The 25,822-nt window shown below is 45.1% G+C and overlaps 1 protein-coding gene across 1 annotated transcript in view; it reads left to right on the forward strand.

Moving 5' to 3' along the window:
• LOC140366980 (proton myo-inositol cotransporter-like) overlaps window positions 1-25,822 on the forward strand; it is a 188,125-nt gene that overhangs the window by 42,473 nt on the left and 119,830 nt on the right. Inside the window, exon 3 of the mRNA XM_072453247.1 lies at window positions 14,808-15,016. Within this exon, the coding sequence (XP_072309348.1) occupies window positions 14,808-15,016 (209 nt within the window). The remainder of the gene's footprint in view (window positions 1-14,807; window positions 15,017-25,822) is intronic.

A 25,822-nucleotide genomic window follows, 5' to 3' on the forward strand; every position in this document is an offset into this window, starting at 1 on the left:
ACTTGTGAGAAAGGTTAAAATAACCTTTGCAGACAGAAATCTTAACAAAAAGGGTGAACGTTTGCATAAAATGTCTATAGTGGAACGCCCAGTTCATAAGTTAGTTCTGCTATTAGAAGGTTGTGGAAAGTAAATGTTATAAAAGCTAAAATGCACTGAGATGTTGTAATTATTACATGTTCATATAGTTGTTTTACGGTTAAGTAACTTTAAGAAATTATTTGTGTTTATTTCATGTTCATTAACAGAAAATAATTTGATGGGAGTGTAAAGGTCAATTTGACACATTTATGTTTTATGGTAAGGTTTTTGCTTTATTTTGGTAACTTCCTGTGTAACCGGAAGTGATGGTAAAACGGAAGTCTACTTGACACACTGGAAAAGACGAAAAGTAAATGGAACAACGGAAAACGGACAAAAACGGACAAAACACGGACAAAACACGGATAAACTCAAGGATCTAGCTACAGTCGACAGGGGAACAAGGTCTGTAGTGGAAAACGATTGTATTTATGAGATATTTGAAAGGTTTTATGGATGTATATGTTGTGAAAATATAGTACCAATGTAATGAGTTAGAAATACGGGGATTTATGTCCAAAATGTAATTGTCTTTTTATTTTATTCTGTCTAGCTCTTACGTTGGTTGAATGACACGGAAAGGAATTATTAAAAGACATTTAACCATCAGTTCTGGCCTTCTCAATTCGACTGGACGCTACACCCAGTATGTTACCTGCCCCACCAGAGAGAATAGAACATTGGACTTGTTTTTTGCCAACACCAAGGAGGCTTATTCTTCTTCCCCCCTCCCTCCCCTGGGCAGCTCGGACCACAACCTTGTACATCTGAGGCCTGTGTATGAACCCATCGTGCGCAGGCAGCCTGTGGTGTCCCATGAGGTGAGGATGTGGTCTGCCGAGAGCGAGGAGGCTCTGAGGGACTGCTTCAGCACCACTGTCTGGACTGAGCTTTATGACCCACATGGGGAGGACATCAACACCATCACAGAGTGCATCACGGACTACATCAACTTCTGTTTTGAGAACATTGTTCCCTCCCGGACGGTGCGGTGTTTTCCAAACAACAAGCCATGGATTAACCGTGAACTGAAGGCTCTGCTGAAGGAGAAGAAGAGAGCCTTCAGGTCAGGGAACAAGGAGGAGCTGAGGACTGTGCAGAAGGAGCTGAGGAGGAAGATCAGGCAGGCTGAGGCCGGCTACAAGATCAAATCATCAAATCAATTTATTTTTGTAAGGCCCAAAATCACAACAACAGTTGCCTCTGAGGGCCACAGGGAGAAATGAATCAACAATGTCTGTGGTGGCGATGGAGTCAGACAATGTCTGTGGTGGCGAGGGACGATGTCCCAGGGTCCTCTGTCCTTAGACTCTCCTTCTCGGCCAGGAAAAACTACAAAAAAAACCTCTTTGGGAAAAAAGCGTAGAAACCTGGAGGAGTTCCAGTGAAGGAGAGATCCGACTCTCACAGACGGACAGACGGACACGAGGAGACTGGAGCTGGAGCCACTCTTCAGGCAGATGAGGGACCGACTGAGGCGAACTGGACCCACTCTTCAGGCAGATGAGGGACCGACTGAGGCGAACTGGACCCACTCTTCAGATGAGGGACCGACTGAGGCGAACTGGACCCACTCTTCAGGCAGAAGAGGGACCGTCTGAGGCGAGCTGGACCCACTCTTCAGGCAGATGAGGGACCGTCTGAGTCGAGCTGGACCCACTCTTCAGGCAGATGAGGGACCGTCGGAGGCGAGCTGGACCCACTCTTCAGGCAGATGAGGGACCGTCTGAGGCGAACTGGACCCACTCTTCAGGCAGATGAGGGACCGTCGGAGGCAAGCTGGGCCCACTCTTCAGGCAGATGAGGGACCGTCGGAGTCGAGCTGGACCCACTCTTCAGGCAGATGAGGGACCGTCGGGGGCGAGCTGGACCCACTCCTCAGGCAGATGAGGGACCGTCCACACAGGGCAGGGACCACTTCACCAGGGGAGGGGCATCTGGGTCCACAGGTCCTCAGGAGTGAGAGAAAGAAAAGAAGGCGGTGAACAGTTTGCAAGTGGAATCAAAAAATAAATATTGTTTGATAGCATAAGTAGTCAGAAGAAGAAGAGGATAGTGCTCAAGCTGCCATACTTCCCCCAGCATAGTTACTCCTAGGGCAGCATAGCTAAAGCTGTGGGTTTATGTTTCTGTTCCTAACTAGTCTGACCATAAGCAATTTCGAAGAGGAACGTTTTAAGCCTGGACTTAAATGAAGAGACTGTGTCAGCATATTTAACATGGGTCGGGAGCTGATTCCATAACACAGGAGCTTGGTAGCTAAACGCTCTACCTCCTACAGTACTTTTAGAGACTCTTGGCACCACCAGAAGGCCGGCATTCTGAGAGCGAAGAGCTCTGTTTGGATGATATGGTTCTATAGCATCTTTGAGGTAGGATGGGGCCATGTCATTTATTTTATAATATAATTTTGAATTTGATTCTGGACTCGACGGGGAGCCAGTGAAGAGACTTCAGCACTGGCGTAATGTGCTCTCTTCTTTTTGTTCCTGTTAGTAATCTTGCTGCTGCATTTTGAACCAGTTGAAAGCTTTTTATGGAGCTTTTAGGACACGCTGCAAGCAGGGAGTTACAGTAGTCTAATCTAGTCGTTACAAATGCATGGATACGTTTTTCGGCATCACTTTTAGGCAGGATTCTTCTGATTTTGGCTATGTTGCGCAAATGGAAATAGGCTGTTTTACAAGCTTGATTTATATGAGCTTTAAATGAGAGCTCCTGGTCAAATAAGACTCCAAGGTTTCTTACAGTAGAACTGGAGGCTACACTGACATTGTCCTGTGTGACTATCTGCTCAGATAGAGAGTCTCGTAGATGCTTAGGGCCAAGCACAATGACCTCGGTTTTTTCAGGGTTAAGAAGCAGGTAGTTAAGTGTCATCCAGGTTTTTATCTCCTTCACACAAGTACTAAGTCTGTCTACTTGATCGCTCTGATCAGGTTTCATTGATAAATACAGCTGAGTGTCGTCTGCATAGCAGTGGAAGTTAATGTCATGCTTTCTGATAATGTTGCCTAATGGCAGCATATAAAGAGTAAACAGAATTGGACCGAGTACCGAACCCTGTGGCACACCGTAAATTACTTTAGAGCTTGGTGAGGAGCTCTGGTTTACATTAACAAATTGGAACCTATCAGATAGATAGGATTTAAACCAGCTGAGGGCTGTTCCTCCAACACCTACATCACATTCTAACCTCTGCAGTAGAATGTTGTGGTCAATGGTGTCAAACGCTGCGCTGAGGTCCAACAGAACCAGGATTGAGACCAGTCCATCGTCAGCGGCTAATAACAAATCGTTTGTGACTTTAACTAGTGCAGTTTCAGTGCTGTGGTGGGCTCTGAACCCTGACTGGAAAACTTCAAATAAGTTATAGTCCTGCAGGTGGCGACAAAGCTGTTTTACTACAACTTTTTCAAGGATTTTAGAGACGAAGGGAAGATTTTAAATAGGTCTGTAGTTTACCAATAGGTCGGGATCTAGATTAGGCTTTTTCAGAAGAGGTTTAATGACTGCATGTTTGAAGGACTGTGGAACATAGCCACTTTGGAGTGAAGTATTTATTATATTAAGAATAGGGTCTATAATTAGGGGAAGAATGTCTTTGAGGAGTCTGCTTGGAATGGGGTCTAGGACACAAGTTGAGCTTTTAGAGGACATAATGGCTGAAGTTATCTCTGCTTGATCAACAGCTGTGAACCTTTCTAAGTTTACAGGTGGATTTATATGAGACGTTAGATTTACAGCTTGGGCTAGTTCAGGGCTAATAGCGGGGGTAATTTCATCTAATTTATCTCTGATTGTTTTTATTTTATTGTTAAAAAATAGGAGGAAATCATCAGAGCTAAGTGTAGCTGGGATTGAGGGCTCTACTGCGCTGTGACAGTTTGTTAGCCTAGCTACAGTGCTGAAAAGGAATTTAGTGTTACTTTTGTTGACTTCTATTAGATTTGAATAATATCTGGTTTGGGCCTTACGCAGAGCCTGCTTATAGGACAGCAGGCAACTTTTCCATGCTTTTAGGGATTCTTCGGTGTGAGAGCGACGAAATAATCCCTCTAACTTTCTAACTCTTTGTTTATGTGAACGCAGTTCTTGGTTGTACCATGGGGAGGCGCGCTTTGGCCTAATGACCTTCTGTTTTAACGGCGCGACAACGTCAAGAGCAGACTTCAGAGAATTCATGGTCAAGTCGACACATTGATCACTTAAACTGGGACTAAAACTGTTCTCAGCAGGATCACATGACATGTCACTGAATATTGGCTCTATTATTTCTTTGAATTTTGAGATAGATTTTTCAGATATTGTCCTTTTCATTATAACTTTATTTTGTGGGACTGGATGATCTTTAAGAATAAACTGAAAGGTAATTAGGAAATGATCTGACAATATAGGGTTTTGAGGGAGGACAATGAGGTCACTAATCTCTGTTCCATACGTTAGGACAAGATCCAGAGTGTTCTTATGAGTGTGAGTCGCTTTATTTACATTCTGAGTGAAACCAATGCTGTCTAACAAGGCGCTGAAGGCATTACTGAGAGCGTCATCACTCATGTTCACGTGGATATTAAAGTCTCCAACTATAACTATTTTATCCCAGGCTAACACTAAGTTTGATATAAAGTCAGAAAACTCTGTTAAAAACTCTGAGTAGGGACCAGGGGGTCGGTAGATAACTATGAACAAAACTCCTTTTTGGTTTTTCATATTTGGACATGTGATCGACAGCATAAGGCTTTCAAATGAGTGAAATGCATTGTTAGTTTTAGGGCTCATGAGTAGGCTTGAGTGTGAGATCACTGCCACACCACCACCTCGGCCTGTGCTCCTGGCAGTCTGAAAGTTTACATGGGTGGGTGGGGTGGACTCATTTAGTCTGACGTAGTCGTCTTGTTGAAGCCACGTTTCAGTTAGAGCTAGAAGATCTATGTTATAGTCACTATAGGCTAGCTCGGTAGATACAAGGGGAGAGTTTCTGTTGAAACAAACAACTCTTTCTACTTCAGGAAGGCTCCTCCCAATGGGCGGGTCTTACCACAGAACAGTATTAATATCGGAGTTCTCGACCTAAATTCTGTTATTGACAATGACTCTTGGATGAGAGTCGAAATGTCTATTTTTTCAAACTGAGTCCAGATGACTACAACTGAAGCTTTTTCTACTGTTATAGTCACTAATTAATTCATTAACTAAGAGCGATTTGGAGGAAATTGCTCTAATGTTTAGCAGTCCACATTTTACGTGTTTATTCATTTGTGTATTTGTGTCATTTGTGATTGTTATTTTCCTTAAGTTATTTGGTCTGACGCCTGAAATATTTTTTCTGAGATGTGACTTTTTGGCATTATTTGTACGAGGAACACGAGGGACACGAGGGACACACACAGTCTCTATCTGTCTTGAATCTGAACACTTCACATGTAACAGAACGGGCGAGAGTTCAGCGACAGAGGAGCGTCTTGAACTGCTGCTCTGCACCTGGGGCTCATCCCTAGATGGTCACTTAACACGACTAAGACTATCGGTCAAATTCCGAACTAATAGGGATGTACCCTCCGAAGTCGGATGGATGCCATCCCTGCGTATGAGCCCGGGCTTTCCCCAAAACGCACTCCAGTTATCAATAAAGACAACGTTGTTTTGAGGGCACCATCTGGATAACCAGTTGTTGAATGCTGAGAGACGGCTGTACAATTCAGCATTGATCCGATTGGGCAGGGGACCAGAAAATATTACAGTGTCTGACATCGACTTCGCTAGGTCACACACCGCGGCTACTTGAACTTTGAGCACCTCTGATTGTCTCCGCCGGGCGTCGTTACCGCCTGCGTGAATCACGACTCGCCGGAAACGGGTCCTGCTCCGCTTTAAGATCCTAAGGTTTCCTTCGATGTCACCCATTCTGGCCCCCGGGTAACACCTAACGCTAGCAGCTGGCAGCTTCACGTCTCTAACAATAGAACTCCCGATTACAAGAGTTTCTCTCGTGTGTTCAGCGGGCGTGTGATCGCTGAGGGGAGAAAACCTATTATAGACGTGAAGCTCACGGCGCTCTGAGGTTCGGCGTTTAGCGCCTTGTCCCCGCCGAACTGTCACAAATTGGTCCCTATTCTGTTCCTGGTCTAGTCCCGGCTGCACGGGAGACGCTGAGGGGCTGAGCTCGGCCTTACTGCTACTGCTAATGCTAATGCTACGCCCTGCAGCGCGGTCCGGTAGCCCTCGCGCTAAAACCGAACTATAACTGGACTTAAGCTCCTCTAAACAGCGGATCCGCGCTTCTAACTCCGTAACCCTGGCCTCCAAAACTACCACTACACTGCACTTCACGCACCTATCATCAGAGAAGGAGCCAGGGTTCTGACTCGACATATGACAGCTCAAACAGGTAAAGGTAGATCCAGCCATGACGCTAGCGGCTAGGCTACGCTAGGCTAGTTCAGGCTGGAGCTAGAGAGTGAGGAGGGCTTTTTAATCCACGAAATACTGAAAAGCGAGCGGCTTGAGGCTCCGGATTGTTTGCGGAGAAATCAAACGTTCACTTTCGTGTATATGATGCGTAAATAGTGTGTATAATTCGTGGATTAATCGGTAAAAGGGTCTAAGAACGAACAGCTCTGAAAACGCGACAAACTCACCGGAAATGACGTCACCTCGTAGGACAAAAAAAAAAAAAAAAAAAAAAAAAAAAAAAGGATGGAGAAGCAGCTGCAGCAAAAGAACATTCAGGGAGTGTGGAGGAGCCTGAAAACCATCTCGGGCTTCAAAATCCCCCCTGCCCAGACAGAGGGGGATCTAAAGTGGGTGAATGATTTAAATGCTCACTTCTTGAGGTTTGATCGGTCACCCGCCCCTCCCCCTGCACAGCTGCATGCTCCCTCTTCCACAGCTGGACAATGCCCTGCATCTGTTCCTCTTCGCTTATCTGCCCCGGACCATCAGCTCCCCACTTCGCCTGGACTCACCCATCCCCCCAGCACACGGTCCCCCTGCCAACCACTGACTGTCACAGCAGCACAGGTGAGGAGTGAGCTGAAGAGGATTAAAGTGAGGAAGGCAGCAGGACCTGATGGCATCAGCCCCAGGCTCCTTAAGTCCTGCGCAGATGAACTGTGTGGAGTTATGGAGCATGTCTTCAACATGAGCCTGTAGCTGAGGGTGGTACCACAGGTCTGGAAGACCTCCTGTCTGGTACCTGTGCCTAAGACACCGCGCCCCAAAGACCTCAACAGCTTCAGGCCAGTGGCTCTCACGTCCCACCTGATGAAGACACTGGAGCGGCTAGTCCTGGACCACCTCCGCTCCACCGTGAGCTCAGCCGTGGACCCGCTGCAGTTTGCATATCGGTCTGGCATCGGAGTGGAGGACGCCGTCATCTCCCTGCTGCACCGCTCTCTCTCTCACCTGGAAAAGCCTGGCAGCTCTGTGAGGATCCTGTTCTTCGATCTCTCCAGCGCCTTCAACACCATCCAGCCGCTGCTCCTGAGGGACAAGCTGGAGACGGCTGGTGTGGAGTATGACCTGGCAGAGTGGATCCTGGACTACCTCACAGACCAACCCCAGTTAGTAAGAGCCTGGGACTGTGTGTCTGACACTCGGACCTGCAGTGTGGGGGCGCCCCAGGGCACTGTCCTCGCGCCCTTTCTCTTCACCCTTTACACTGCAGACTTCAGACATGACACGGACAGCTGTGTCCTGCAGAAGTTCTCTGACGACTCTGCCATCATCGGACTCATCACGGACGACGATGACGCGGAGTACAGAGGACTGGCGCAGGACTTTGTGGACTGGTGTCAGCGGAACCACCTCCTCATCAACGCGGGGAAGACCAAGGAGATGGTGGTGGATTTCCGCAGACGCCAACCCACTGCCCCCTCACCAGTGAACATCCAGGGACGGGACATTGAGAGAGTGGACTCATACAAGTACCTGGGTGTTCATCTGAACCACAAACTGGACTGGACTCATAACACAGATGCACTGTACAGGAAGAGCCAGAGTCGGCTCTACCTCCTGAGGAGACTCAGGTCTTTTGGAGTGACAGGGCCACTCTTGAAGACCTTCTACGACTCTGTGGTGGCATCAGCCCTCCTGTACGGTGTGGCGTGCTGGAGCAGCAGCATCACAGAGAGGGAGAGGAAGAGGCTGGACAGAGTCATCAAGAAGTCCAGCTCCGTCCTGGGCTGTGCTCTGGACTCGGTGCAGGAGGTGGGGGACAGGAGGGTCCTGGCTAGATTCACATCTATGCTGGACCATGAGTGTCACCCCCCTGCAGGACACTCTCTCCGCTCTGGAGAGCAGCTTCAGTGAGAGACTGATCCACCCTCGATGTGTGAAGGAAAGGTTCCGTAGGTCTTTCCTTCCTGCTGCTGTCAGACTTTATAACAAAAACTGTTAGTACTGAACACTCGCAATACTGACCTAACCTAATACTGATGTGCAATTCTGTCATATGTGCAATTACTGTGAAATTCATGTGCAATCTATGTGCTGTCGTGACACATATTCATGTGCAATTACTGTCGTGATCACATGCAATGGTATATATTTATTTATTCATTTGTCTATGGGAGTTTTTATTTATTTATAGGAGATCTTCTACTGAAAGTGTTTTTCAGACTTCCTATAAGTGATCTGTTCTTCTGTATCTACCTCTGTATCTACCTGCGTTGCACCAATGAAATTTCCCCATGTGGGACAATAAAGAAATATCTTATCTTATCTAATAGCATTATTATCATCCCACTGTACTGAGCGAGACACTAGCATTATTATCATCACTAAGTAAGTAAGTAAGTAAGTAAATTTTATTTATATAGCACCTTTCACAGACAGAGGTCACAAAGTGCTTCACAAAACACAGAATAAAATAATAAAAACACAAAAAACGTACAGTGAACAATACATATACAACAATATACAGTAAAATCAGTCTGTAAAACAAGTGCATTTAAAAGGCTTGACTAAATAAAAAGGTTTTAAGCTGACCCTTAAAAGCAGTAACTGAGTCCAGTGACCGTAAGGAGAACGGAAGATCGTTCCAGAGTCTGGGGGCAACAGCCTGGAAGGATCTGTCTCCTCTGGTCCGAAAACGGGTGCGAGGAACCAGCAACAGTTTCTGATCCAAGGACCTTAGTGAGTGAGAGGGAGTGTATGGTTTAATCAGATCGATAATGTACGATGGGACCTGACCATTTAAAGCTCTAAAAGTTAAAACAAGAATTTTAAACTGTATCCGGTAGGAGACCGGCTCCAGTGAAGGGCTTTAAGAATGGGTGAAATGTGGGCCCTTCTATTTGTGCGGGTCAAGATCCTCGCTGCAGAGTTCTGGACCAGCTGCAGACGAGAGAGTTCCTTCTTGTTAAGACAGGAAAACAAACTATTACAATAGTCTAAACGTGAAGACACAAATGCATGAATTATAAGTTCCAGGTCATTTTGAGACACCATTTTCCTGAGCTTAGAGATTTTCCTCAACTGAAAGAAACAGTTCCTCGTCAACAGCTTGGAGTGGTGCTCTAAAGACATGTCTTTGTCAAAGACAACACCCAAGTTTCTAAGACTTGGTTTAGCAGTCTGACCTAAAACACTGTACTGAGCGAGACAATAGCATTATTATCATCCCACTGTACTGAGCGAGACACTAGCATTATTATCATCCCACTGTACTGAGCGAGACACTAGCATTATTATCATCCCACTGTACTGAGCAAGACACTAGCATTATTATCATCCCACTGTACTGAGCGAGACACTAGCATTATTATCATCCCACTGTACTGAGCGAGACACTAGCATTATTATCATCACTGTACTGAGCGAGACACTGTCACTAGCATCATTATCATCCCACTGTACTGAGCGAGACACTAGCATTATTATCATCCCACTGTACTGAGCGAGACACTAGCATTATCATCCCACTGTACTGAGCGAGACACTAGCATTATTATCATCACTGTACTGAGCGAGACACTAGCATTATCATCCCACTGTACTGAGCGAGACACTAGCATTATTATCATCACTGTACTGAGCGAGACACTAGCATTATCATCCCACTATACTGAGCGAGACACTAGCATTATTATCATCACTGTACTGAGCGAGACACTAACATTATCATCCCACTGTACTGAGCGAGACACTAGCATTATTATCATCACTGTACTGAGCGAGACACTAGCATTATCATCCCACTGTACTGAGCGAGACACTAGCATTATCATCCCACTGTACTGAGCGAGACACTAGCATTATTATCATCCCACTGTACTGAGCGAGACACTAGCATTATTATCATCACTGTACTGAGCGAGACACTAGCATTATTATCATCACTGTACTGAGCGAGACACTGTCACTAGCATCATTATCATCCCACTGTACTGAGCGAGACACTAGCATTATTATCATCCCACTGTACTGAGCGAGACACTAGCATTATCATCCCACTGTACTGAGCGAGACACTAGCATTATTATCATCACTGTACTGAGCGAGACACTAGCATTATTATCATCCCACTGTACTGAGCGAGACACTAGCATTATTATCATCACTGTACTGAGCGAGACACTAGCATTATTATCATCACTGTACTGAGCGAGACACTAGCATTATTATCATCACTGTACTGAGCGAGACACTAGTATTATTATCATCCCACTGTACTGAGCGAGACACTAGCATTATTATCATCACTGTACTGAGCGAGACACTAGCATTATTATCATCCCACTGTACTGAGCGAGACACTAGCATTATTATCATCACTGTACTGAGCAAGACAATAGCATTATTATCATCCCACTGTACTGAGCGAGACACTAGCATTATTATCATCACTGTACTGAGCAAGACACTAGCATTATTATCATCCCACTGTACTGAGCGAGACACTAGCATTATTATTATCCCACTGTACTGAGCGAGACACTAGCATTATTATCATCACTGTACTGAGCGAGACACTACCATTATTATCATCCCACTGTACTGAGCGAGACACTAGCATTATTATCATCACTGTACTGAGCGAGACACTCTCACTAGCATTATTATCATCCCACTGTACTGAGCGAGACACTAGCATTATCATCACTGTACTGAGCGAGACATCCATCCATCCATCCATTTTCTACCGCTTGATCCCTTTCGTGGTCGCGGGTGACTGGAGCCTATCCCACTGACTTCGGGCCTTAGGCGGGGTACACCCTGGACAGTGGCCAACTTGTCGCAGGGCCAACACAGAGACATAGACATAGACATTACAGACGGTTCACGCTCACATTCATTCACTAGGGCCAATTTAGAGTCACCAATTTTACCTAACACATGCATGTCTATGGACGGTGGGAGGAAGCCGGAGAACTCGGAGAGAACCCACGGTAACACGGGAACAGGAACACGAGAACATGCAGACTCCACTCCTTTGCCACCGTGCACCCCCAATGTGCATCCCACTGTACTGAGCGAGACGCTAGCATTATTATCCCACTGTACTGAGCGAGACACTAGCATTATTATCATCCCACTGTACTGAGCGAGACACTAGCATTATTATCATCACTGTACTGAGCGAGACACTAGCATTATTATCATCACTGTACTGAGCTAGACACTAGCATTATTACCATCCCACTGTACTGAGCGAGACACTAGCATTATTATCATCCCACTGTACTGAGCGAGACACTAGCATTATCATCCCACTGTACTGAGCGAGACACTAGCATTATTATCATCACTGTACTGAGCGAGACACTAGCATTATTATCATCACTGTACTGAGCGAGACACTAGCATTATTATCATCACTGTACTGAGCGAGACACTAGCATTATTATCATCACTGTACTGAGCGAGACACTAGCATTATTATCATCCCACTGTACTGAGCGAGACACTAGCATTATTATCATCACTGTACTGAGCGAGACACTAGCATTATTATCATCACTGTACTGAGCGAGACACTAGCATTATTATCATCACTGTACTGAGCGAGACACTAGCATTATTATCATCCCACTGTACTGAGCGAGACACTAGCATTATTATCATCACTGTACTGAGCGAGACAATAGCATTATTATCATCCCACTGTACTGAGCGAGACACTAGCATTATTATCATCACTGTACTGAGCGAGACAATAGCATTATTATCATCACTGTACAGCCGCTAATCTCTTCCTTCTGTGATTTTCAAATGCCAGAAAAAGCGACTTTCTCAAATGTCAGCGCGTGTCCCGGTGTCAGCTGCGCGGCGGAACGATAAGGAGTCGTTCCGGCGTCGCGCATGGTGTTAGCGCTGATCCACGTTGGTTCAGCTTTATCTGTGGACTGTCATTTTCTGCTCCACGTGCAATTTAACTCTGATCCTATCTCTGAAAAATCACTATTTCAGCTGCGAAAGAGGCTGCGGTACTTAAGGCTCAGTATCATATAAAGTATCATAGTATCATATCAAGTATCATAGTATCATATCAAGTATCATAGTATCATATCAAGTATCATAGTATCATATAAAGTAGCATAGTATCATAAAGTATCATAGTATCATATAAAGTATCATAGTATCATATCAAGTATCATAGTATCATATCAAGTATCAAAGTATCATATAAAGTAGCATAGTATCATAAAGTATCATAGTATCATATCAAGAATCATAGTATCATAAAGTATCATATAAAGTAGCATAGTATCATATAAAGTATCATAGTATCATAAAGTATCATAGTATCATATAAAGTATCATATAAAGTATCATATAAAGTATCATAAGATAAGATAAGATATTCCTTGGGATAGTATCATATAAAGTATCATAGTATCATAAAGTATCATAGTATCATATAAAGTATCATATAAAGTATCATAATATCATAAAGTATCATAGTATCATATAAAGTATCATAATATCATAAAGTATCATAATATCATAAAGTATCATAGTATCATATAAAGTATCATAGTATCATATAAAGTATCATAGTATCATAAAGTATCAGTCTGAACCATTAGAGCTCTCGCCTCCTGACCAGGAGATCATGGGTTTGGATCCCGGTCTGCATGTTCTCCCCGTGTTACCGCGGGTTCTCTCCGACTTCCTCCCACAACTCTAAATCGTCCGTAGTGAGTGTACGTGAGAGTGAATGATTGTCTGTGTGTCTCTGTCTCTATGGTAACCCTGCGACGAGCTGTCCAGGGTGTGCCCCGCCTAACGCCCAAAGTCTGTGGGACAGGCTCCAGTCACCCGCAACCCCTTGACCCCGCGACCCCGTGACCCCAGCGACTCCCGTCAGGATCATTTGCGGATACATTTGTGATCTTTTGCATAGTATTTATTCTATTCAAAGTGCAATTTTGATTCAATCACTACGACTTATTCAAACTTATTCAAAGTATCAGCACTAAAAACACATTCGTACATAAATACATCAAAAGTCTAATGATTAATGAGCGTTTAGCTTCAAAACAAACAACACTTCACACAGTGTACGTTGCACTAAAGATGCACTGTGTAACTTTTCTGTTGTGGGGGTTTGTCTCTATCCATGATGTCACCTTTTTGCCTGGCATGTTCCACAGTACGGCTTTAAACAAGTGTTTTTATCGTCCTGTGAGCGTGGTCGCCTCGCCACAGATCTGACCTGTAACTTGTCCCGATGGCGTCTCCTGGCAGATATATCATTTAAATGCTACACTTAAGATAAGATAAGATAATTGTCCCACAGAGGGGAAATTTCAGAGTTGCAACACAAAGTAGGTACAGAAGTGAATAATAACAGAATAACAGATAACTTATAAAAAACTTGTAAAAAACACTCCTATAGAAAAAACTCTTTGAAAAAAACCTTCTGGCACTTTGCACGTTCTGCCCGTGTCTGGTTTCCCCAACAACTAAAAACATGTACGATAGGCTCCATCCATCCATCCATTTTCTATCGTTTGTTCCCTTTTGGGGTCGGGGTGACTGGAGCCTATCCCAGTGACTTCGGGCCAACTCGTCGCAGGGTTACCACAGAGACATAGACATTACAGACATTCATTCACTAGGGCCAATATAGAGTCACAAATGTTGCCTAACACATGCATGTCTTTGGACGGTGGGAGGAGCCAGAGAACCCACGGTAACACGGGGAGAACATGCAGACTCCACCCAGAGAGATCATGTGATGTTGGTTTGATCCGGGAATCGAACCCATGATCTTATGTTAGCAAGAGCGCTAACCACCTTTGCCACCGTGCAACCCCGATAGGCTCCTCCCCTCTGAAATCAGGACTCCAATAAAACTAGATCTATATTTCAGTGGGACTTTCCTGGTTAGACAAGGGTCAATAAAATCGTTCCAGTTCATATTCGATAACACAGAATAAGATTAAGAAAATGTCCAGGGTTCTTTTGGGAGACTGAAAATATATACAAGAAATAGACGGTAACAGCAGCCAAGAACATGACTGAATATACAGTAGATGGAATAATAAGATATCTACTGTATATTCTGTCATATTCTTGGCTGCTGTTCCTGTATATTCCTTGTATATATTTTCAGTCTCCCAAAAGAACCCTTGACATTTTCTTCCCGTGCATAATTTAATGATCTAAACCAGCTGAGGCTCTCGATAAATAGGTCGACACAACCTTCACGAATACGCTCCACAACGTCGTATACTTGTTGGAGATATTCCCGCGGCTCATCCCCGTGTGTCCCGCAGGTACATGCTGGGCCTGTCCGTCATCCCGGCCGTGCTCCAGTTCACGGGCTTCCTGTTCCTGCCGGAGAGCCCCCGCTGGCTGATCCAGTGCGGCCTGACCCAGAAGGCCCGACGGGTCCTGAGCCAGATCCGAGGGAACCAGAACATCGACGAGGAGTACGACAGCATCAAGAACAGCATCGAGGAAGAGGAGAAGGACGGCGGAGGAGGTACGAGAGACCCGCTTTTAAAGTCGGCATTATGGATTCCGGGGCCCGTCTCTTGGTTACCGTATTTTCCGGAGTATAAGTCGCACTGGAGTATAAGTCGCACCAGTCAAAAAATGCATCATAGAGAAGAAAAAACATATATAAGTCGCACCAGCCAAAAAATGCATAATAGAGAAGAAAAAACATATATAAGTCGCACTGGAGTATAAGTCGCATTTTTTGGGAAATGTATTTGATAAAATCCAGGACCAAGAACAGACATTTCCTCTTGAAATGCAGTTTAAAATAATAACAGATGAGACAACAGGGTGAATAGGTGTACGTATGCTAATGCTAACACCTTCAGCTACATGACGTATGCTAACGCTAACACCTTCAGCTACATGACGTATGCTAACGCTAACACCTTCAGCTACATGACGTATGCTAACGCTAACACCTTCAGCTACATGACGTATGCTAACGCTAACACCTTCAGCTACATGACGTATGCTAACGCTAACACCTTCAGCTACATGACGTATGCTAACGCTAACACCTTCAGCTACATGACGTATGCTAACGCTAACACCTTCAGCTACATGACGTATGCTAACGCTAACACCTTCAGCTACATGACGTATGCTAACGCTAACACCTTCAGCTACATGACGTATGCTAACGCTAACACCTTCAGCTACATGAGGCACAGACAGAACTGTGGTAAGTGTCTGGTATGTTAACGTAACATATGAACAGTTATTCAGATAACTATAGCATAAAGAACATGCTAACAAGTTTAGCAAAGCATCAGTTTTACCCCAAATCACTAAATCCACTGAATTCTTCTTCCTCTGTGTCACTTTTAAACAACTCCACAAACTCCAGAGGAAGAGGAAGTGCAGATTCTTCTTCTGTGTCGCTTAGAGCCTAGAGCGCCCTCTTGTGGTTGTCAGGGTGAAAATAACGAATAATATCACATATAAGTCGCTCTGGAGTATAAGTCGCACCCCGGACAAAACTATGAACAAAGGTTTGACTTGTTGTCCGGAAAATATGGTAATAACAATACAGTATGCAGTTCTATGGGTCGTGTATGAGCAGGAATATGACATGTACGTATGCCTGATATGTTGCTGTTTTTTGCTGAAGCCTTTTGGTTATAAAGAGTTAAGACGGAGCAGCGACCGGGCTCTGAACTGTGCACAACACGGCCGAACGAAAAAGTTCCTTTAAAAGCTGAATAAACCTCTTTATTTAAGAGGTGTAAAGTCACTAACGTTAGACGAGTTGTGAGTTTGAGCAAAGTAAACCTGTTGTTTTCTCTGTCAACGTTAAATTAGAGTCAAATAGATTCTCGTAACTCTTTATCCTCTTTGTCCTCTGACCCTTGTCTGCTGGACTCCCTTAGGTCCAAGCTTATAATGCCCAATGTTTGTTTTGTGCATCACTTTGGGCTGTTTTGTGCTGCTCTTTATAAATAAATATATGAAACGTGCCAGAAAACCGGGCAAAATGTCTTCATGTTCAGTTTATCGGTTGACCACGATCGCTGCTCGTGGGTTCGCTGCTTTAAGTGGTCCGCACCGGGAGGTTTGAAGGGTCCTAAACAGCCCCGCCCCCACAAAAAAGAGGCCCAGCCCGGTTCTGCCCCTGGTCTGCTTTAGACTCAGACAAACACACAGAAAAAAGCAGATACAAACGAGAAATATTCAGTTTTCCTTCATTTTGTCATCTATCATTTGGATTTTTTATTCAATTTCTTCCAATTACATTAAATTCAAACGACAAAACTGTTATTCTAGACTATACAGTTACTTTTACTCTTATCTGAATTGATTTGTAGTATCCACAAATACTTTAACATTCCTACTTGAGAAATGTCTTCGTAATTCTACTGTGAAATGTACTTCGTTGCTGCCCAGATTCTGCAAATTGCATTATTCTTGCCCTTTTATGTTAATTTCCTGTGTTTGTTGTTGTAAATTATGCTCTTTCCTTCCAATTTATCCATTTGTAGATTAAGATGAATGTCGTGGTTGTCATTTGTGGATAATTAGTGTTTGGAAGAGAAGTCTCCGAGCGTCGGCCGTAATAACGTCCAAACCAGATGCAGCGTTTTAGTCGGGAAAGTAAATCAAGCCAAACAGTTTCTCAATAACAAACATAAACTCTGAAACATAAATATGACATAATCGACCGACATTTGACCTTTCTGCTGTAGCAAAGAGTAATGTCAGTGTTTGAGTTTACAGCAGTATTTGTACTACCAGAAAGTACCACCAGGAGAGATTCACTCCCGAGGACACTTTTTACATGTCTCTGTGAAGCAGAATATTATGAATTACTAATATATTTCTAGAGGTATTAATTCAGAAATTGTGCAAATTTAACTCAGTTCATACCAACTCAAGCTTTACAAAACTAATGAGTCGTTTATTTACTCTTTAAATGTTCTGTTATTGGAGCGTTCATGATTCTGGAGGGCAAAGGTCACACGCCTGAAGAGAGTTTCAATGAATAACTGACATCAACTCTAAATGGTAAAAGTATTTAAAGTGTTTTGAACAGCAACAGTTTAGAATTGCTGGGTTAGAAATGTTAGTTTGCTTCTCATTCAAAGGACAGAAATGAAATCTATCTAAATCATATTTGAGCTTTACAAAAAGTATATTTTGTGGTGAAGAATGTTATAAAACTTTAGATACATCAACAAACTATTTTAGGATCAGCATTTCTGTAAATATTTGTCCATAAAAAATGGAGCACAGTTGCTCCTAGGGCAGCGTAGCTGAAGCTGTGGGTTTATATCTCTGTTCCTAACTAGTCTGACCATAAGCGATTTCAAAGAGGAACGTTTTAAGCCTGGACTTAAATGAAGAGACTGTGTCAGCATATTTAACATGGGCCGGGAGCTGATTCCATAACACAGGCGCTTGGTGGCTAAACGCTCTACCTCCTACTGTACTTTTAGAGACTCTTGGGACCACCAGAAGGCCGGCATTCTGAGAGCGAAGAGCTCTGATTGGATGATATGGTTCTATAGCATCTTTGAGGTAGGATGGGGCCATGTCATTTATGGCTTTGTAGGTCAAGAGTAGAATTTTAAATTTGATTCTAAACTCGACGAGGAGCCAGTGAAGAGACTTCAGCACCGGCGTTATGTATTCTCTTCTTTTAGTTCCTGTTAGTAATCTTGCTGCTGCATTTTGAACCAGTTGAAAGCTTTTTATGGAGCTTTTAGGACCTGCTGTGAGCAGGAGTTACAGTCTAATCTAGACGTTACAAATGCATGGATAAGTTTTTCGGCATCACTTTTAGGCAGGATTCTTCTAATTTTGGCTCTTGTTGCGCAAATGGAAATAGGCTGTTTTACAAGCTTGATTTATATGAGCTTTAAATGAGAGCTCCTGGTCAAATAAGACTCCAAGGTTTCTTACAGTAGAACTGGAGGCTACACTGACATTGTCCAGTGTGACTATCTGCTCAGATAGAGCGTCTCGTAGATGCTTAGGGCCAAGCACAATGACCTCGGTTTTTTCAGGGTTAAGAAGCAGGTAGTTTAGTGTCATCCAGGTTTTTATCTCCTTCACACAAGTACTAAGTCTGTCTACTTGATCGCTCTGATCAGGTTTCATTGATAAATACAGCTGAGTGTCATCTGCAGAGCAGTGGAAGTTAATGTCATGTGACCTGATAATAAGATAAGATAAGATAAGATATTCCTTTATTGTCCCACATGGGGAAATTTCATTGGTGCAACGCAGGTAGATACAGAGGTAGATACAGAAGAACAGATCACTTATAGGAAGTCTGAAAAACACTTTCACTAGAAGATCTCCTATAGATAAATAAAAACTCCCATAGACAAATAAATACATAAATACAATTGCATGTGATCCCGACAGTAATTGCACATGAATATGTGTCACGACAGCACATAGATTGCACATGAATTTCACAGTAATTGCACATGAATTGCACATGAATTCCAACAGCAATTGCACAATGTTGCCTAACGGCAGCATATAAAGAGTAAACAGAATTGGACCGAGTACTGAACCCTGTGGCACACCGTAAATTACTTTAGAGCAAGGTTAGGAGCTCTGGTTTACATTAACGAATTGGTACCTATCAGATAAATAGGATTTAAACCAGCTGAGGGTTGTTCCTCCAACACCTACATCACATTCTAACCTCTGCAGTAGAATGTTGTGGTCGATGGTGTCAAACGCTGCGCTGAGGTCCAACAGAACCAGGATTGAAGGATGTGGAACATAGCCACTTTCTAGTGAAGTATTTATTATAGTAAGAATAGGGTCTATAATTAAGGGAGAATGTCTTTGAGGAGTCTGCTTGGAATGGGGTCTAGGACACAAGTTGAGCTTTTAGAGGACATAATGGCTGAAGTTCTCTCTCTTGATCAACAGCTGTGAACATTTATAAATTTACAGGTGGATTTATATGGGACGTTAGATTTACAGCTTGGGCTAGTTCAGGGCTAATAGTGGGAGTCATTTCATCTCATTTATCTGGGACTTAAACTGAATTAAACATATGTCCATGGTCTGTGGCACATATGCACATGGTCAGTGGCACATATGCACATGGTCTGTGACACATATGCACATGGTCTGTGGCACATATGCACATGGTCAGTGGCACATATGTCCATGGTCTGTGACACATATGCACATGGTCTGTGGCACATATGCACATGGTCAGTGGCACATATGTCCATGGTCTGTGGCACATATGTCCATGGTCTGTGGCACATATGTCCATGGTCTGTGGCACATATGTCCATGGTCTGTGGCACATATGTCCATGGTCTGTGGCACATATGCACATGGTCTGTGGCACATATGCACATGGTCTGTGGCACATATGCACATGGTCTGTGGCACATATGTCCATGGTCTGTGGCACATATGCACATGGTCTGTGGCACATATGCACATGGTCTGTGGCACATATGCCCATGGTCTGTGGCACATATGTCCATGGTCTGTGGCACATATGTCCATGGTCTGTGGCACATATGTCCATGGTCTGTGGCACATATGCACATGGTCTGTGGCACATATGTCCATGGTCTGTGGCACATATGTCCATGGTCTGTGGCACATATGCACATGGTCTGTGGCACATATGCACATGGTCTGTGGCACATATGTCCATGGTCTGTGGCACATATGCACATGGTCTGTGGCACATATGCACATGGTCTGTGGCACATATGCCCATGGTCTGTGGCACATATGTCCATGGTCTGTGGCACATATGTCCATGGTCTGTGGCACATATGCCCATGGTCTGTGGCACATATGTCCATGGTCTGTGGCACATATGTCCATGGTCTGTGGCACATATGCCCATGGTCTGTGGCACATATGTCCATGGTCTGTGGCACATATGCCCATGGTCTGTGGCACATATGCCCATGGTCTGTGGCACATATGTCCATGGTCTGTGGCACATATACCCACGACATCATTCAAAGTGCCTTTGCTTTTATGAATGTGTAAAACTATAAATACATCTTAATTGAAGCAGCAGATGTGGACCAGGCTTTGCTGCTCGGCCCAATTACACGTGTTACATCTGAGCTCAGAGAAACATGGAGACTTTACAGTTTATTTTGGAAGTGTGTCTTCTGGGTCATTGGAGTGAGCTGTGATTTACCCAGTCTCTGTATGGAAGGCTGAATTAAACATATTTAACCGTGAATGTGACCTCTCCTGTGCATGTGACTTCTCCTGTGCATGTGACCTTTCCTGTGCATGTGACCTCTCCTGTGCATGTGACCTCTCCTGTGCATGTGACCTTTCCTGTGCATGTGACCTCTCCTGTGCATGTGACCTCTCCTGTGCATGTGACCTCTGCTGTGCATGTGACCTTTCCTGTGCATGTGACCTCTTCTGTGCATGTGACCTCTCCTGTGCATGTGACCTTTCCTGTGCATGTGACCTCTCCTGTGCATGTGACCTCTCCTGTGCATGTGACCTCTCATGTGACTTCTCCTGTGCATGTGACCTCTCCTGTGCATGTGACCTCTCCTGTACATGTGACCTCTCATGTGACTTCTCCTGTGCATGTGACCTCTCATGTGACCTCTCATGTGACCTCTCCTGTGCATGTGACCTTTCCTGTGCATGTGACCTCTCCTGTGCATGTGACTTCTCCTGTACATGTGACCTCTCATGTGACTTCTCCTGTGCATGTGACCTCTCATGTGACCTCTCATGTGACCTCTCCTGTGCATGTGACCTTTCCTGTGCATGTGACCTCTCCTGTGCATGTGACCTCTCCTGTACATGTGACCTCTCATGTGACCTCTCCTGTGCATGTGACCTCTCCTGTACATGTGACCTCTCATGTGACTTCTCCTGTGCATGTGACCTCTCATGTGACCTCTCATGTGACCTCTCCTGTGCATGTGACCTCTCATGTGACTTCTCCTGTGCATGTGACCTCTCATGTGACCTCTCATGTGACCTCTCCTGTACATGTGACCTCTCCTGTGCATGTGACCTCTCCTGTGCGTGTGACCTCTCCTGTGCATGTGACCTTTCCTGTGCATGTGACCTCTCCTGTGCATGTGACTTCTCCTGTGCATGTGACCTCTCCTGTGCATGTGACCTCTCATGTGACCTCTCATGTGACCTCTCATGTGACCTCTCCTGTGCATGTGACCTCTCCTGTGCATGTGACCTTTCCAGTGGGTGTGACCTTTCCAGTGGGTGTGACCTCTCTTGTGCATGTGACCTTTCCAGTGGGTGTGACCTCTCCTGTGCATGTGACCTCTCCTGTGCATGTGACTTCTCCTGTGCATGTGACCTCTCCTGTGCATGTGACCTCTCATGTGACCTCTCCTTTGCATGTGACCTCTCCTGTGCATGTGACCTTTACAGTGGGTGTGACCTTTCCAGTGGGTGTGACCTCTCTTGTGGATGTGACCTCTCCTGTGCATGTGACCTTTCCAGTGGGTGTGACCTTTCCAGTGGGTGTGACCTCTCTTGTGCATGTGACCTTTCCAGTGGGTGTGACCTCTCTTGTGCATGTGACCTTTCCAGTGGGTGTGACCTCTCCTGTGCATGTGACCTCTCCTGTGCATGTGACCTCTCCTGTGCATGTGACCTTTCCAGTGGGTGTAGGTCGTACCGTATGAAACTTGCCTGTCTCACGTTCATTCCATGTCTGATGTTTTTCTTGTTACAAACTCAGTGAAACTCAGTGAAACTTGAGATCACTGAGTTGTTTGCCACTGTGGAACATTCCAGGCAATACAAAAACATCTCCATGGAAACAAGCAGGTGACACGCCCTCTTCCAGAAACGTTGCCACCTTTTAATGGCTTGTCATCCTAAATTCTAGTGCATTTATTTGCTCTGTGTTTTTATTTTGTCTCTTCGAGTTGTAGATTTAGTTTGGAGTAAGTGTTACATCTAAAGGACGCTGTTGTCATGGCGTTTCTCCTTTAGCTCTCAAACTAAACTCAAACTGGGACTTCACAGCAGCGGGTTTTACTCTCTAATCCATTCATGGTTCTTGGGAAAACTGTTGTTGTTAACGAGTGTGGAGAGAGCGTAGCGTGCGATGATGACGAGGCACAAAGGATCATGGGTAACGGCAGTCATCTTCACTTCTTCCGCTGAAGTGAACACAGAGCTACTGTTTTTTATGCAAATTTTGTGCTGTTAAATATTCAATTCAATTTCTTTTTGAAATGCCCGAAATCACAACAGCGGTTTTAATCGAAGGGCGAAAGTGAGAACAGATTAAACAATGTTCATAGGAATATAGCTATGTCCCAGCCTCCTCTGTCCTTAGACAAATGTCCCAGCCTCCTCTGTCCTCAGACAAATGTCCCAGCCTCCCCTGTCCTCAGACAAATGTCCCAGCCTCCTCTGTCCTCAGACAAATGTCCCAGCCTCCTCTGTCCTTAGACAAATGTCCCAGCCTCCTCTGTCCTCAGACAAATGTCCCAGCCTCCCCTGTCCTCAGACAAATGTCCCAGCCTCCTCTGTCCTCAGACAAATGTCCCAGCCTCCTCTGTCCTCAGACAAATGTCCCAGCCTCCTCTGTCCTTGGACAAATGTCCCAGCCTCCTCTGTCCTTAGACAAATGTCCCAGCCTCCTCTGTCCTTAGACAAATGTCCCAGCCTCCTCTGTCCTTAGACAAATGTCCCAGCCTCCTCTGTCCTTGGACAAATGTCCCAGCATCCACTGTCCTTAGACAAATGTCCCAGCCTCCTCTGTCCTTAGACAAATGTCCCAGCCTCCCCTGTCCTTAGACAAATGTCCCAGCCTCCTCTGTCCTTTGACAAATGTCCCAGCCTCCTCTGTCCTTAGACAAATGTCCCAGCCTCCCCTGTCCTTAGACAAATGTCCCAGCCTCCTCTGTCCTTTGACAAATGTCCCAGCCTCTTCTGTCCTTAGACAAATGTCCCAGCCTCCCCTGTCCTTAGCTCCCCTGTTCCACAGTGAAGGAGAGATCCATATCGTTACATCTCTAATTACAGGTTTGTGAACAGTCCGTTATATTGTACTTCATCAGAATCATCATTACGTTTATTCATCCCCAAGACGGACCAATCAACAGAAGAAAGAATAATCCTGATTTTGATCCATCCTCGGTCCTCTTCTGCGACTCGACAGTCAGAGTCCAGCTCCTCCCACACATGTCCAGCTCCTCCCACACATGTCCAGCTCCTCCCACACACGTCCAGCTCCTCCCACACATGTCCAGCTCCTCCCACACATGTCCAGCTCCACCCACTCACGTCCAGCTCCTCCCACACACTTCCAGCTCCTCCCACTCATGTCCAGCTCCTCCCACACATGTCCAGCTCCTCCCACGCACGTCCAGCTCCTACCACACACGTTCAGCTCCTCCCACGCACGTCCAGCTCCTCCCACACACGTTCAGCTCCTACCACACACATCCAGCTCCTCCCACGCACGTCCAGCTCCTCCCACACACGTTCAGCTCCTACCACACACATCCAGCTCCTCCCACGCACGTCCAGCTCCTCCCACACACGTCCAGCTCCTCCCACACACATCCAGCTCCTCCCACACATGTCCAGCTCCTCCCACACATGTCCAGCTCCACCCACTCACGTCCAGCTCCTCCCACACACTTCCAGCTCCTCCCACTCATGTCCAGCTCCTCCCACACATGTCCAGCTCCTCCCACACACGTCCAGCTCCTACCACACACGTTCAGCTCCTCCCACGCACGTCCAGCTCCTCCCACACACGTTCAGCTCCTACCACACACATCCAGCTCCTCCCACGCACGTCCAGCTCCTCCCACACACGTCCAGCTCCTCCCACACACATCCAGCTCCTCCCACACATGTTCAGCTCCTCCCACAGACGTCCAGCTCCTCCCACACATGTCCAGTTCTTCATGATCAAATTGACTATTGACAATTAGTATCCTTCAACCACAGAGTAATGAAGTATTTACTCCATATCTTTGATTCTTTGATTCTGTTCTCCAAAGGATTAGCGCTGTAGTTCTTTAGTCGTTTGGGCGATTAATCAGCCAATGTTGTCTTTGACGACCATCATATTTATTAGTAGAATGAATAGACCCTTTCCCTTACAAAGATGCTGTTCTCTGATACTTTTCTGTAATGACAAATAGCTTTTAGGCAAGATCCAACTCATTTCGAGAGCTTTTTTCAGTGCCTCAGTGCCGCACCGCGCCCTCTTTTAGTGCATTCACCATCGCACGGGGCATGTCGACTACGGCCCTACGTGAACCTACTACACCGGCCATCGCTGGGGTCAGGGACAGACCCCTCGAGGCTTGTTTTTCCTTTCCATTGTGGTCCTCTCTACTGTGGGTTTGATGAGACGCTTCACGCTTCCTCCCCGCTGCGCCGTCACTCGTGTCTATTTGTCGCCACCATCGAAGCCTTTGGTCTGATGCTCAGATGCGACGCGGACACAACTGCGACCCGTCAATCAAACTGCAGGGCTTCCTCTTCTGCGAGAGACTGAGCCGGAGGGGATTGAGTTTGACGGATCTGAGAACGGGGTGAAACGAGGTGGCGAAATAGATTTAAGGACAAGAAACGACATTATACAGGAGTGATGGGTTCATATGGACGTGCTCCGCCTCATTCTGGACCATCTGTACGCGGTGGGTTGAGGACAGGTTCAAACCAAAAATATAAAGAGTTGCAATGAGTAAATAAAACCGTGTATTCTTCTAAGTTCTATAGCTGCTGCAACTAAACAGCAGAGTTTCTTTTGTATTTGACACTCCATTTAGTAGAAAAAGATTCAGTTGTAGTCATCTGGACTGTTCATCTCCCTTAATGGTTCCTGCTCAACATCATCCCTCATCCACAGAGGAGTACCACAAGGCTCAATACTTGGCCCCCTTTTTTTCATTTAAGCATCCTAAAAGTGACATTTCACTATGGCAAGTCGCGGATTAAAATTTTTAATATAGTTTTTTTTCTTTTAAAAGTTACTGTGACATTTTCGGACCCTACTTTTGTCACTCAGTGTCTTGATTTTTCAAATACAATACAAAAAATAGAGTCCAGATGACTACAGCTGAATCATTTTGTGCAATGGAACACTCCGGGACGAATGAGGGATTTCACCGACACAACACTCCATTTTGTTCAAATCGATCAGCATTCAATACAAACCAGACAGAGAAGCCTTCCTGTCATCAATGTCAGTGGGACAAGAGTAAAGAAAGAAGTGGCTTGACATACAGAAGGTGTTTTGGACATTCAGAACAGAGTTTACCGTCAAAGTAAAGCTGACAACAACTAAACACTTTAATTTGATACA

This window comes from Eucyclogobius newberryi, unplaced genomic scaffold, assembly GCF_026437365.1.
Source record: "Eucyclogobius newberryi isolate DKJ021-1_F unplaced genomic scaffold, fEucNew1.0.hap1 SCAF_2, whole genome shotgun sequence".
In the NCBI taxonomy this organism is placed as follows: domain Eukaryota; kingdom Metazoa; phylum Chordata; class Actinopteri; order Gobiiformes; family Gobiidae; genus Eucyclogobius; species Eucyclogobius newberryi.